This window comes from Trachurus trachurus, assembly GCF_905171665.1.
Source record: "Trachurus trachurus genome assembly, chromosome: 11".
Lineage (NCBI taxonomy): Eukaryota > Metazoa > Chordata > Actinopteri > Carangiformes > Carangidae > Trachurus > Trachurus trachurus.
In genome coordinates, this window is record NC_139904.1 from 23,204,558 (window position 1) to 23,217,957 (window position 13,400).

The following is a 13,400-nucleotide window of genomic DNA, read 5'->3' on the forward strand; positions in this document are numbered from 1 at the left end:
TAGCCACTCACTATAGAATAAGCATGAAAATACAAAAAAGGTGCATCCCTTAGGATATGCATTATTTTAAGTCAAAATTACAAACAAACAAAGTGAAACGCTTTATAAAATAGCTGGTAAAGCCACCGGTTGTTCCTAAGAAGCTGCTGAGCCTATATGTTTCCTAATTCTGAAAAAAAGAGGCGAGCAGCCATGGCCAGGCGGCCAGGCCGAACAACCGCAGACAACCGCAGCCCCCGGCTAGTCGTCTACCTGTCAACATACACATATCTTGCACGCGTGGGACGACGGCGTCAAGGCAAACAAAACGAGACAGGGCTGCACGTGATTGTCCCTTCAAATTAAAAGACGCACACTTTTTCTGCGCGCAAGAATGTCTGCTAGTTCGTCACAAAAACAACTTGTAAGATCATGCATTGCTGGCTACAACACCGCTGATAATGAGTTTGATTTGCACTATAGTCACAGAGACTGAAAAACTCCAGAAACAGAATACCCGCGCAAGAGTGCTTTTAATTTGAAAGTCCCAACCACGGGTCCGCTTGTTTACGTCGGAGCTTGACACTCGTACGAGCAAGTGCCTTCAGTGTTAGCAAACAAGCTAACGTTATCTTAGCATACACGTTTAGCGACGTTAGCTTGTTAGCTAGCTCACATTACACCACGGGTGAAGTCAGTAGACGGTTCAGCGAAAACAAAACCACAGCTGACACGCCGCCTGGAGCATTTCCAAGCCGGCGACAGGTCAGCGAACACGGGCTAGCTATAGCAGGCGCAGTGACTCACCCGGGCGGTATGACTTGTCCGAGTTGACAGCACAGCTCCTTCACTACTCCGGCACGGTCCGATTTCACCTTCTTCTCCGGCAGCCTGGCAGCCTCTGCCCCCTTCTCCTGGGGTATAGGGGCGCACAGTGCCAGCACAGAGTCCACGTTAACCAGAGACCCGGGTTTGACCTTCCACTCCAGGAGTCGCAGCGGGGCAGCCCCGGCCGGCCAGCAGATATCCGCCACCTGCACCGCGGGGCCCTCCGCCGCTGCGCCGCCGCCGCCGCCGCCGCCAGAGTCTGCAGGAGGATCCTCCATCTGCCCCGCGCTCTCCAAAATAAACCCCCTTAGTTTTCAGCAACGGTCCGCTTAAAACGTATCCACGAGATCTCGCAACCCTCCGCGTATCATTAAAACGAGGAAACCATCAGGATCAAAGGGAATTTAAACAAATGTGCGTCCAGTTTAAACACAGTAGCTCCCACACTCTGCTATGTTCGCTCTTCCCGCCCGTAAACAGGAAAGCGCAACACTGCAGCGACACGGGTCGCTACAGCATCCGGTAGTAGACCATGCAGCTGCTGGAGAGAAACACTGATCTCAATCTCGCTGCTACGATTTATGTTGAATTAAAGTGCCTAATATGTTATCCTTCGCACCTTATCTGTTACTGTTTGGTGTTCTCTTGGTTTTGTTTTGTTTTCCTTCATGAATCCCCTAAATGTTTTTCCACTTTTATACTGCATTTCATTTTTCACCTGTATAATTATCCTTATTAGTATTTTTGAATTGCTCAAGAATAATTAAAAAATAAATAAATAAATAAAATAAAATACAAAATAATCTCCACTCCACTCAAATTTCACAGAATATCGCCATATAATTTTCTGAAACAACTGAGGGACCTAAAATGTTGTCTTGTTCTTATGAATATAAGCTATATCCGACTGTTTTTGTCAGTTTGCACTGTTTTTGTAAGTTTGCAACCTGTCAATCATATCCATTAGTTGGCTTAATCTATAGCTGTGGCTGGACAGCATGTCCCTACACTGACAGCACGTGCCAAGCATGGTGCCAAGTAACGGCTGTTTGTGCTCCCCAGTCTATGGTTGATGGAAAAAAAGGCTACTCGTTACCATGCTCGTTACTGAAAAAAGTAGCGCCCGCAGTGACGCCGTTAACTTTTATAACACCATTATTCTCATCACTGTCCCCAACTATCATACACCATGTTCTGTTTTTTTTGTTTGTTGTTTTGTTTTGCCATAACTTTCCATTAGGGTTGACACACACGAACACCACAGAGACCCATCTGATGTGAGATGATGTAGGCTAATTTATACTATTTCTGCCACACTGTCCTTGTGGTACAACTCTAGGCTGTGTCATATTTTTTTCTTTTGAAATATGCACTGGTCCTCCAAAACAGCCTGTGTTATAATAATAATTAGGTGGATTATTTGGTTCAGCCGAACTGATGCAAATTCAGTGTTATTTCAAGCTTAGTTTTTAAAGTAGCCTAGAAGGTGGGACCTGAATGACGATTAGGCCCATTTAATTAATAGTAGGCAGAGCTACAACTTTGCTCGTACCACTCCACATGACCAATGACGTTTTTATTTCAGCACCCTCTACCAAAGAGTGCACTGTCAAGATGCATCTCTGCGCACGCCATATGTCACAGTCCACTCACTTACTTTTTCACATTGATTATAGACTGGGTAAGATTGGATCTCCTTGAATCCTGTGAAATGTTATCAGTATAAAGGCAGTTTTGTTTGCGAGAGTGCTTCTCGTTCATTCAGTATGTGTTTAGCTTATTGTACTGTCACATGGACGTTCTCTGTGAAATTTAACACGCAGGTTGGTGCTGCAGGGGGAATTTTTATGCTCATTTGACTGACATGAAGATGTGTGACTGAGTACGCATCGTTTCATGATCACATCTATGGATGTGAATCACAATGTAATATTGGACCTCCAGCCCAGAACACACACTGTGTTAACTTGTAGGCCTATTTTGATAAGGAATATGTGAAGACGTCTAATGGCTGGCCACCAAAGAGATGTTCTCAATCTTAAAGCCGTTGACATGTATTTTAAGAGGGAAACTGACAACTTATCAAATTTTTGATGCACACTGCATTCCTAATGATTTTTTAAAAACTCTTCAAGTAGTTTTTTTTTAGTGCATGATATTTAAATATGCAATACAATATTCACTTGCATTTTTACTGATTTTCTTTTGTTATTTAAAGCCCAGGCCCAGGCCTTCAAGTATCTGAGAACAATAGTTAGAGACTTATGCACAAAATAGCTTTAAAATGTATTTTGTCTTGTTTCGAGCGAAACCGGAAGTAAGAGGGAGTGCGTGCTCTCGCTCTCGCCTGCTGCTCTTCGGCAGCCAGTAGTAGACATGCTAGTAGGTTTTGCTGATGCCTCCCAGCAGCAATTAAGGAGGCAGTAACAGTTACAAGTTTTGAAGAGGACGGACGCCCTCGGTCATGTATGTATCCTTGTGAGCAGAGCAGTTTTACCACGGCGGGAACATGACAGGAGAGGCCTCCAGAGTGGTAAGACACGACACACTGCTAAATGAGCTTTACCTTTAGCCCGGTTATGAATAACAGAAGTCAGCTAGTTGAACAATTAGCTGAGTTGACTGTTAGCACCGCTAGCTGGTCGTGGTAGCAGCACCTACTGATATGTGTGGCTAAAGAGCTGTGTGTGTGTGTGTGTGTGTGTGTGTGTGTGTGTGTGTGTGTGTGTGTGTGTGTGTGTGTGTGTGTGTGTGTGTGTGTGTGTGTGTGTGTGTGTGTGTGTGTGTGTGTGTGTGTGTGTTTTTAAGAAAACTGACTCGTGACGTGAGTGTTATTGTGTTCACGTCCAAAAATGTATGTAATACCGCCGGTATGTTGCCTCACTTTCCCATGACTGTCGGCTGCTGTGACTCAGAGGTGACTCTTGACGTGACACTGAATGCGTCTTTACATGGGAGTCAACAGTTAATTACACAGCGTTGTAATGTAAGACCTTTACAGTTAACTGTTCTTCCTCGTTCCTCGCTGTCATTCACAGATACTGATGGGAAACTGCTGCTGCTGCTCAGTGTGTGTGTGTGTTTGTGTGAGTGACAGGAAGTTTGTTTGATGTGTGAGAGCTCAGGTCCCTGACATTACAGCTATCTGGACATCAATTTGTCAGTTGTGGAAACATGTTGTCCCCCAGATGCAGACAGCGAAACAAAAACAACAAAGTATCCCGGCTGGTCATATTGGCCTTGATCTAGACTCCTCCTCCTCCTCCTCCTCCTCCCTTCTTCCCAAACACACACACTCTCGTGCTGTTACACAAACAGTATCTGGGCTTATCTCGTGAAGCCAGCATGGTAGTGTAGTGGTGGTAGGATCTTAAGTGATACCTGGCTCTTTTAGACCAATCAATGACAATCTGGCCACAAGGTCAGTGACTCAGTGATCACTGTGTTGTTTGCAAGTCAATTCAAAACATGTCCATGTCCGAGCTCCAAAGGTTAAACCTTATAGTCTGGTTTCAGGGTGTTGGTGCAGGACGAAATAAGCAACATGTCAACATGATCTGACATTTTCTAAACCTAATGATTCACCAATTAACTAAGATAATAATTGGCAGATTTAAAGCTGCAGTTCAACTGTGGGAAGATGAGATCATAACAGCACCAACCAGCTGTAGGACTCTGCAGGCATAGGCTACTACTAGTATTTAAACTGTTTAAATGTAAAATAGTGAAGACACTGAGCACAAGTACTTGTGAATTATGGGAAAGGAGTTGATTCACAACAATTGTACTGTCCTCTAAACTAGAGTTGTTTTTTAATTTGCTTTTTGATTATGAAAAATGAGCAGCCACATTCATCGTAATACTCAAAAGTGAAAGCTGCTTGTCATTGTGACACAGTTGGCATGTTTTCTTGGATACCATAGTTCTCTCTCTGTGTGTTGTAAACTCAGACTTTGTGCTCACATGCTCACACCCTAATTGTCAGAGCTTGGCTGACATTATATGATTGTCCCTTTAGTCCTGACGGTTAAATTCTAATCTGACAAACCCGTTTAGTCGGCAGAGCAGCTTTATGGTGTTAAATCAACAAAATAATGTAAATGTTTTACAAGGTTTTTACATTCCTGGATTAGACTTTACAGGCTGCAGCCGGGTTTGTCAGGCGGAGCAGCTGCTGTTGTAAAAAAAAAAAAAGGATAGAAAAAAAAAACACTGGGAGAACCTGTCCAGAGTTCAGTGGACTAAACTCTGGGACCGTGTCCTCATTACACAGTGTAATGAGTACAGCAGAGATCAGAATATTCTACTATAACCATTATGTCTTCTCACACGTTTCCTGTCTCCCTCCACTTTCACAGAAAAATAAAGGCAAGGCATCAAATATCCATCTAGTCAGATAATATGCGCTGCAAACCACAAATCTGTGTGTGTGGTTTGAACGGACTCTCATGAAATGCTTTTGTTCTCTTCAGTTCAGGTTGTGTCTGCATCACACGGCTTTGGTCAGACGACACCCACATCCTGGCTCATCGCTCCAAACCACCAGACTCTTCAGTTCACACAGGTACCAGACGCCAGCCGGGCCAGAACCACGGCTTCAGCTCTGTCTGGGACGATGTAGCCGTTCTCACTGAATGTTGATGTTTCCTCCCTGTAGGGACGGTCGGCGCGGAGGGCTGTTATGGAAGACTCTCGCTGGCGTCGCTGTGGGCGTACCTGTGGCGGTGGGCGTCCAGTACGCCGTGTCAGAACCCAGGGAGAGGAGGAAGATGAGGATTGTGGTCGAAGGATTGGGTCGCTTCTGCAGGTTTGTTTACATGTTTAAATATATAGAGTAAGAAAAAAGAGGACTATACACTAGTTAATACATTGTTTATAATACACAGACAGTTGTAACTTCTGTGCAGACATGTTTTTATATTGTTACATTTGTGTTTTACCACATTAAATAATGTTAAATGTAAATTCTGATGCGAAGCTCTAAGCCAGTGGTTCTCAAACCTTTTTACATCAAGGACCCATTAATTGATACAAATTAACCTATGGATCCCCATTGGACAAATGTTTGAAGCAAACACCTGAAATACACAAATATTTGTTCAGAGACTGAAGAACATTACTTTTTTAGTCAATGTATGTTCAAATTAGGGCCAATGGCGTGAATTTCTGGAAATATTATAGAGAAATACTGGAAAAATGTGGTAAGATTTCTTCAAAAAAAAAGGTTACAATTTTTTTTAGAAAAAAGTGGTAAAATTAAATGGACAAAAATCTAGAAAAAAAAGGAAAATTTTCTCTAGAAAAAGTGGTACAATTTTCTCTCCAAAAAAAAAAAAAAGTTTAAAAATTATAGAAAAAAGTGGTACAATTTCAAGAAAAGGTTGGGGACCCCCTTCTACCCCCTCAAGGACCCCTGGGGGTCCCCGGACCCCACTTTGAGAACCATTGCTCGAAGCAATATAATTTTCCAGAAATAAATCAATGTATAGGGAACACTGAGTCTAGCTGGCAGCTGCATAAGGAGTATAAGATAAGGAGACTAAAATGTATTGGTAGTGCAGATTTACATATCCACACTGTTGACATTGTGACTGTGACAGTAACTAGGTATTTATGATGGTCTTAATTCAGCCTCTGTCATTGTATGTGCTATCATCTTAGATTAATCCATCCTGAGATGAATGTCTGGGATTCACTGTATAAAAACACAACTCATATGAGCACCGTTCACCACAAGTGTTGTCAACAGACTGCTGATGTTCTGAATCGCTCACATTCCTGGTTGCGTCACGTTAAAAGTCAAGTCCAATCCTTTTCAACATTTTCTCAGTGAACTTGTGTGTGTGTGTTGACAGATCTCTCTCTGTGGGGATCCTTATCTCTGTGGATTACTGGTGGACCACCAATGTGACTCTCCGTGGCCTGGATGAGGTAAGTTCCATGTAATGAAGTAAGGTCAAGGTGCGTTGGGTCAGATTGGCTGAAGGGGTTTCGCAGTAGTTATCAAACCCCTGATGTGATCGGTGGTCTGATTTTGATAAAAAAGATGAATGAATCTTTTGGTCACATGAGGCGGCTTTAATGTCGTTATACTTAGACTTTTTGTTTTGTTTTGGCAATTTAACCTACGGTCGCTAGGTCGGCCCAGCTGGTTAGTCCAACCCTCATTTCACTGCTGTTCTTACTGTTCGTCCTGCTTTGGTATTTGGCAAACAAAACTTTGAACTGCTGTTTCCATGGCAGCCTGGTCTGTCTGCATTCAACTAACTTTTTTTCTTATTTCCTCTAATTATATAATTTTTTTTTCTTTTTTGTTATTTCTTCTAATGATATTCTAGTTTATTTTCTTTTTTCTTATTTCCTCTCCTACAGATTGCTGTTAAACGTGTTCACTTCTGTCTGCCGTATTATGTGTGTCCTGCCCCAGTGTTACCACCTTATTTGCTTGCTTTGTCCTCATGGTGGAATGAAGAGCTTATGTGAAAAATGAATTTCCCTAATAGGGGACAATAAAGTCTAAAGTCTAGGTAACATAACTTTTTTTTAAAATACCGTAATGCAAAACAATAGCACAATAACTACCACAAATGTTGGCCGAAAGCCCAGTTTCCTTTACATCATGCAGTTATTCTGATGTTCCAGTTCATATCCAGTCTCTCTTGCACCATTACAAATGATAATTGGTAGCATCATGGGTGAATGGTCACCGTTTACAGTTTCCTCTAATGCTCTTGTTAGTCCCTGTGTGGACAATCATGTCTAACGTCTGTCCTCCTCTGCCAGAGCAGCCCATCTTACTTGGCCGAGATGTCATCCTGCCACCAGAGGGCAGCAGACGGCATGGTGGAGGGCGCAGTCAGGAACGGAGGGATATACATCAAACTTGGCCAAGGTCTGTGTTCCTTCAACCACCTCCTGCCCCCGGAGTACATCCGCACCCTGCAAGTACTGGAAGACAAGGCCTTGAACAGGAGGTACAGAGAGGTGAGGACTGTTAGCACAAACACAGGGAACAGTGTCGAGCCACGAGAGCACAGTCTGCAGCTGCTCAGGATTGTGTTTGTGCCCGGGAACAGGTGGATGCTCTCTTCCAAGAAGACTTCGACAAAACCCCGGAGCAGCTGTTTAAAACATTTGACTACGAGCCCATAGCCGCCGCCAGCCTGGCGCAGGTTCACAAGGCCCAGCTGTTTGATGGGACTCCAGTGGCCGTGAAGGTGAGCCCTGCTTCTCAGAGCAAAGTCAACATAGATTTTCTCTCTTGTCTAAATAACTTCTTTTTTTTTTTTTAAATAAAGAATTCCAAGAATGTCTGAGATAATCCTTGAACATCCACAGGTGCAGTACATCGACCTCAGAGATCGGTTTGACGGTGATATCAGAGCGCTGGAGATCCTGCTGGATATTGTGAAGTTCATGCACCCTAGTTTTGGATTCCGCTGGGTTCTTAAGGTCAGTATCTATCCAGCTGGGTTTCCTTTGGATGTCATGAGCATGTCTAGGACAGGGTTCCCACGTGTCCTTGAAAATCTGGAAAATGGTTGATCAATTTTCCAGTCATGGAAAACACATGGAAAATGAGAAAAAAAATGTCAAATGTCCAGGAAAAGTTTATGTTGTCCTGGCAAATATTGATTACATGGTGACAGCTACCAGAGCTCTATATATATATTGACTTTTTCAGACCCCGCTAGGGATTTCTTTTCCAAATAACCCCAAAGTGACAGACAGGGGAGCAGCAGAGAGCTGTAGAGGCCGTGGTTTAAAAAGAAAACTATGTTCTATAATAAATTCATCATCAGTTCTAAGCAAGTGAGATCTTATTTCACAAGTTAGAGCCATAGATTGCACACTTTTAAAGGGATATTTCAACATTTTAGCAAATTGTCCCATTGCCTTAAACCCCATGGTCACAGCAGTAGGTTAGTTACTAGGCTAATGGGATTTCTTGGTTTCCCTCATCAAATACACAATCCAACAACTCCAAAATGCTCGCGTGGACAAGTTGTGACCTGAACATTCACCACGCTATGAAATAATAACGGAACGTTGCAAGTTAAATTAATGCAAAACTGCTGATGCACGTTTCCGTTGGGGGCAGTTTTTCGGCACGCAGTCTCTGCATTTGCCTCGAAAACAACCCTGTCTTGTAACGTTCTGCTATTATCTCATAGCGTGGTGAATGTGCAGGTCACAACTTGTCCACCAGAGCGTTTTGGAGTTGTTGGATTGTGTATTTGATGAGGGAAACCAAGAAATCCCATTAGCCTCCGTAGCGTAGCTCTGAGTAGCTCTGCTCCACCGTTCTAAAAATAGCATGCACTGACAATTTAAGTTAACGAACCTACTCGTAAGCCAATTTGCCAAAATGTTGAACTATCCCTTTAAATCAGATTTCTGGGGGTGAGAGAGGAAGAAACATAGAAACAATCATGTACAAAATAAGGTACAGCTGTCGAAAATTAAATTTCTCCAAAGCAAGAATGGGATGGGGGATGTGTGGATAGCGTAATACTGTAGCAGCTGAAAAAGTCCTGGAAAATGATTTCAAGAAAAGAGTGGGAACCTGTTGGAGAAAGGCGCCTCACCTAGTATCGACATCATTCCTATTGCCGCAGGACTTGAAGGGCACGTTGGCCCAAGAACTGGACTTTGAGAACGAGGCCAGGAACTCCGAGAGGTGTGCAAAGGAGCTAAAACATTTCAAGTTCGTCGTCGTACCCAAAGTCTTCTGGGAGCAAACTAGTAAGGTGAGCTTTGTATCTACGGTACAGAATGAGTGGCCTCAGGTCGTCTCTGTTTTGATCGTTTTAACATTTGTCTCCATCCCTAATTCCAAGAGGGTGCTGACAGCAGAGTTTTGCAACGGCTGCAAAATCAACAACGTGGAAGCCATAAAAAGACAAGGGTTGAGTTTGAAAGATGTAAGTTGACTCTGGACAAATAGGTGAGTAAAAGCAGAACATTATCATAGCAACACAGTGTGAAGTAGCTCACTGAGTCTGTGTCTTCCAGACCGCAGATAAACTCATCAAAACATTTGCTGAGCAAATATTCTACACCGGTTTCATCCACGCTGATCCTCATCCTGGAAACGGTGGGTACACCAGTGTGTGTGTGTTACAGTATGCTGCTGGTTCCTCATCTTCACTTTTCTAATGAACCTTCTGTGTCTCCAGTTCTCGTGAGACCAGGTCCAGACAACAAGGCGGAGCTGGTGCTGCTGGACCACGGGCTGTACGAGTACCTCAGTCAACAGTAAGAACCAGTGGAGTCAGTCTAGTAAACAGCCTCTCTGAGTGTTTTGTTGTGTCAGCTCTAACCGTGACCTTTGACCTCAGTGACAGAGTGGCCCTGTGTAAACTGTGGAGGTCCATCGTCCTGAGAGATGAAGCGGCAATGGAGAAGTACTCCAAAGCAATCGGGGTTAAAGGTCAGGAAACTTTTCTGTCTTAAATCTTTTATATTATATTTTATGTAGGGGTGACCTTGAATAGTTGACTATTTGACAATTCGATTTTGGAGAGGTCCGATTCAACTATCAACCTTTCTGTTGAATCGTCGCAAAATGTGGTTATGAAAAAAAGATTGTACCATTCTGAATATATAGGGGTGCTCCCTGCTGCTGAACATCTGGTTTTACATAGAATTCCTTTGTTTTCTTATAATATAGGTGAGCCTGTTTTGATACAAACATCACAGTGAACGTTTGAGCACCAGAGCACCCGTCTCTCTCTCTCTCTTTGATTAGATGTCATTTTCCTTCAATGGAGGGAAAATTAAATTTGAGGCCCAAAGTGTTATTTACAAGAAAGACACACAAAACAGCGCTGTCGGGGCGCAGTGGGTGCCCCATTATGCTGAGGCTACAGTCCTCGCTGCAGGCGGCCCTTTACTGCATATAATTCCCCCCTCTCTGCCTCTCCATTTCCTGTCTCTCTCTCGTCTGTGCCCAAAAAAATGTATCCAAAAAATAATAATTCCTGTCTCACTCATAATACTATCAAATAAAGGCGAAAAAGCCCCAAAAATATACTTTAAAAATGATGCACATATCATGGCCACACGATGGGACCTCACGTTTTCATTCACCATACACACTTGTTAATTCACAGCACAAACTCAAACTCGTCATTGCGGCACCGCATGTGAGCCTAACGAGTAAGATCAGGAAAAGGATGGAGAACACCCTGTCACTGTTATCTTATGCCAACTGAAGAATTATATTTGTTTATTCAGGTGTTTCAGCTCTTTTTCTCCGGAGCGGAAAAAGACACAAATGAGATCATGAATCAATGATGGAAAAAACATCAAGATTTGACGATTTAGTCGACTAAATGCAAAATCTGACGAATCAGAATCGACTATGAAAATCCTGAGTCGAGGACACCCCTAATTTAATGTCTCCATATAAAAATCCAGTTGTCTCTCATGATTCCTGGATCCTATTGATTTGCTGCAGTCTAATGAAACCTCACCTAACTTGCCCTGCAGAGTACTTCCTGTTCTGTGAGATGCTGCTGCAGCGGCCCATCAACATGCGGGAGTTTGGTCTGTCCAACATCCTGAGCGGAGAGGAGACCACCTACATGCGCGACATGGCCATCCACCGCTTTGAGAGCATCATGCAGGTGCTCAAGTCCATGCCGCGGCCCATGCTGCTGGTGTTCAGGAACATCAACACGGTGCGCAGCATCAACATCACTCTGGGGGCGCCGGTGGACCGCTACTGTGTCATGGCCAAGAGGTACGCAGCGTCGGTGTTTACTGTTTACACTGTGGAGGTCAGGTGACGGAGAGGGGGGGGTTCACAGTACAGATCACAGGGGTATTGAAGCTTTAAAGGGATAATTCAATATTTTGGCAAATTGGCCCATTGCCATAATCCCTATAGTTTTAGGAGTAGGTTCGTTACCTTTAATTTTCGGCGCAAGCTATTTTTAGAACGGCTAAGCAGAGCTGGAGCTGCTCAGAGCTACGCTACGGAGGCTAATGGGATTTTTTGGTTTCTCTCATCAAACTCATCAAATACACAACCCAACAACTCCAAAACGCTCTCGTGGACATGCAGAGTACTGCTTGCCGAAAAACTGCCCCCGACGGAAACATGCATCAACGGTTTTGCATGAATCTGCCTCGAAAACAACTCTGTCTCATAACGTTCCATTATTATCCCATAGCGTGGTGAATGTGCAGGTCACAACTTGTCCACCAGAGCGTTTTGGAGTTGTTGGATTGTGTATTTGATGAGTGTGATGAGGGAAACCAAGAAATCCCAATAGCTTCTGTAGCGTATCTCTGAGCAGCTCAGGCTCTGGTCCGCCATTCTAAAAATAGCTTGCACTATTTAAAGGTTAACGAACCTACTGCTAAGACTATAGGGATTATGAGCCAATTTTCCAAAATGTTGAACTATCCCTTTAGTGGAGGCAGTGCGTTATCCACATGGCTGGCAATGTGATTACCCCAAATGTTGCTGAATGTCACCAGCATCTTTGAACATCACTTTGTTGCATGTTTTGTTTTTCAGTGCGGTTCGAGGCTGGGGGAAGATCCAGGCAGAAAGGACTGGGATTCTGCCCAGGCTGTGGCTCTTCCGCTGGGCGAGGACAACATGGGAGAGCTTCAAGTTTGAGCTGGCTTTGAGGTAAGTGTTATTTTTGGCTGGATCAAAGTCGATATTGACTTTACTTTTTGTATCCTTGTGTCCGAGCCAACGCAAATTAACGGCGCGATCGTCCCACAGATCAGAGATGATGATGATGAGCCTGACGCGTTCACTCCTGAGCCTGCTGTCCTACTTCGGTCTGGTATCTCTGGACGCCGAAATGTACGAGTACCTGAGGTAGTGCACGGCTGCAGGGACGGAGAACCAGGAGCCGTTTTCCAAGCACAAGTTAATGCAATCCAACAGCGAAGGAGTCTCTGCCAACGGCAGCGGCTCCCAGCGCTGCTCATCATGGTGCTGCTGAGTGTTTCCACACCAAATCACATCCACAACTGTCACGTATCATGTATATGAAATGGGTGAGGACATATTGAACCTCAGGAGTGTGAAGCTTCAAGTCCGCTCCAGGTCAGACTCCCACAGGCCACAGTGTCAGGACTCAAACACCTATCATGTTTTTAAACTTCAATCAAGGAAATGAGACTTTGTTTTTAGCATTTACACCAGTTTGTTTTAGTATTATCTTAGTGGAGTCATTTTTATTGGAATCTAGATTTGAGATATTTTTTAAATTATGTTTATGTTTCAAAGAAACTGGATATTCTGTCATTTTGTAGCAGCTGGACAACACATCAAACCGGGTCACTGCATTTCATGAATGTGTAATATTTGTAACATAGTAAACAATGATGTTTAGCTTCAGCCCCACAAGACAAACTGTCCAAATACAAAACGGCTAAGTATTAAATCTCCCTGTTGTTTCTCTCAAAATATTCAACTCTGACTATACTGTGCAGATTCAATGTTTTTAAATTATTTAACAATGTTAATAAATGTTCTACCTCCTTTTTTAAAGCATTCCTGTCTGAGTCTCTTTGAAGCTGAACAGATTCACAGTCACCACAGGCTTGTGTAATTAGTTTTT

The 13,400-nt window shown here is 43.4% G+C and overlaps 2 protein-coding genes across 4 annotated transcripts in view; one reads left to right on the top strand and one right to left on the bottom strand.

The window, feature by feature from the left end:
* ctdp1 (CTD (carboxy-terminal domain, RNA polymerase II, polypeptide A) phosphatase, subunit 1) overlaps positions 1-1,264 on the bottom strand; it is an 83,293-nt gene extending 82,029 nt beyond the window's left edge. The window contains exon 1 of the mRNA XM_083981548.1: positions 787-1,264. Within this exon, the coding sequence (XP_083837674.1) occupies positions 787-1,085 (299 nt within the window). The 5' untranslated portion in view covers positions 1,086-1,264. The remainder of the gene's footprint in view (positions 1-786) is intronic.
* Positions 1,265-3,174: 1,910 nt separating this feature from the next.
* adck5 (aarF domain containing kinase 5) lies at positions 3,175-13,319 on the top strand. 3 transcript variants are annotated; one of them, XM_083981663.1, is made up of 15 exons: positions 3,175-3,340; positions 5,280-5,371; positions 5,465-5,614; positions 6,663-6,738; positions 7,591-7,791; positions 7,884-8,024; positions 8,146-8,259; positions 9,426-9,557; positions 9,648-9,731; positions 9,823-9,904; positions 9,987-10,065; positions 10,149-10,240; positions 11,302-11,554; positions 12,338-12,454; positions 12,554-13,319. In XM_083981663.1, exons 1-15 carry the CDS (start codon positions 3,317-3,319, stop codon positions 12,654-12,656), a joined length of 1,740 nt encoding a protein of 579 aa, XP_083837789.1. In that variant the 5' UTR covers positions 3,175-3,316; the 3' UTR covers positions 12,657-13,319. The 3 variants fall into 3 exon arrangements, with proteins under 3 accessions (XP_083837789.1, XP_083837790.1, XP_083837791.1); XM_083981664.1 differs by lacking the exons at positions 12,338-12,454; positions 12,554-13,319 and adding an exon at positions 11,645-12,298 and having other exon boundaries at positions 11,302-11,576; XM_083981665.1 differs by lacking the exons at positions 3,175-3,340; positions 5,280-5,371 and having other exon boundaries at positions 5,552-5,614; positions 7,596-7,791.
* The last annotated feature ends 81 nt before the right edge of the window (positions 13,320-13,400 follow it).

Bases quoted from the DNA above. Each gene is read 5' to 3' on its own strand.
- adck5 (XM_083981663.1), top strand. From the start codon at position 3,317: ATGACAGGAGAGGCCTCCAGAGTG. The intron at 10,241-11,301 runs GTCAGGAAACTT...CTTGCCCTGCAG, and splicing joins CAAAGCAATCGGGGTTAAAG to AGTACTTCCTGTTCTGTGAG. The intron at 11,555-12,337 runs GTACGCAGCGTC...TTTGTTTTTCAG, and splicing joins TACTGTGTCATGGCCAAGAG to TGCGGTTCGAGGCTGGGGGA.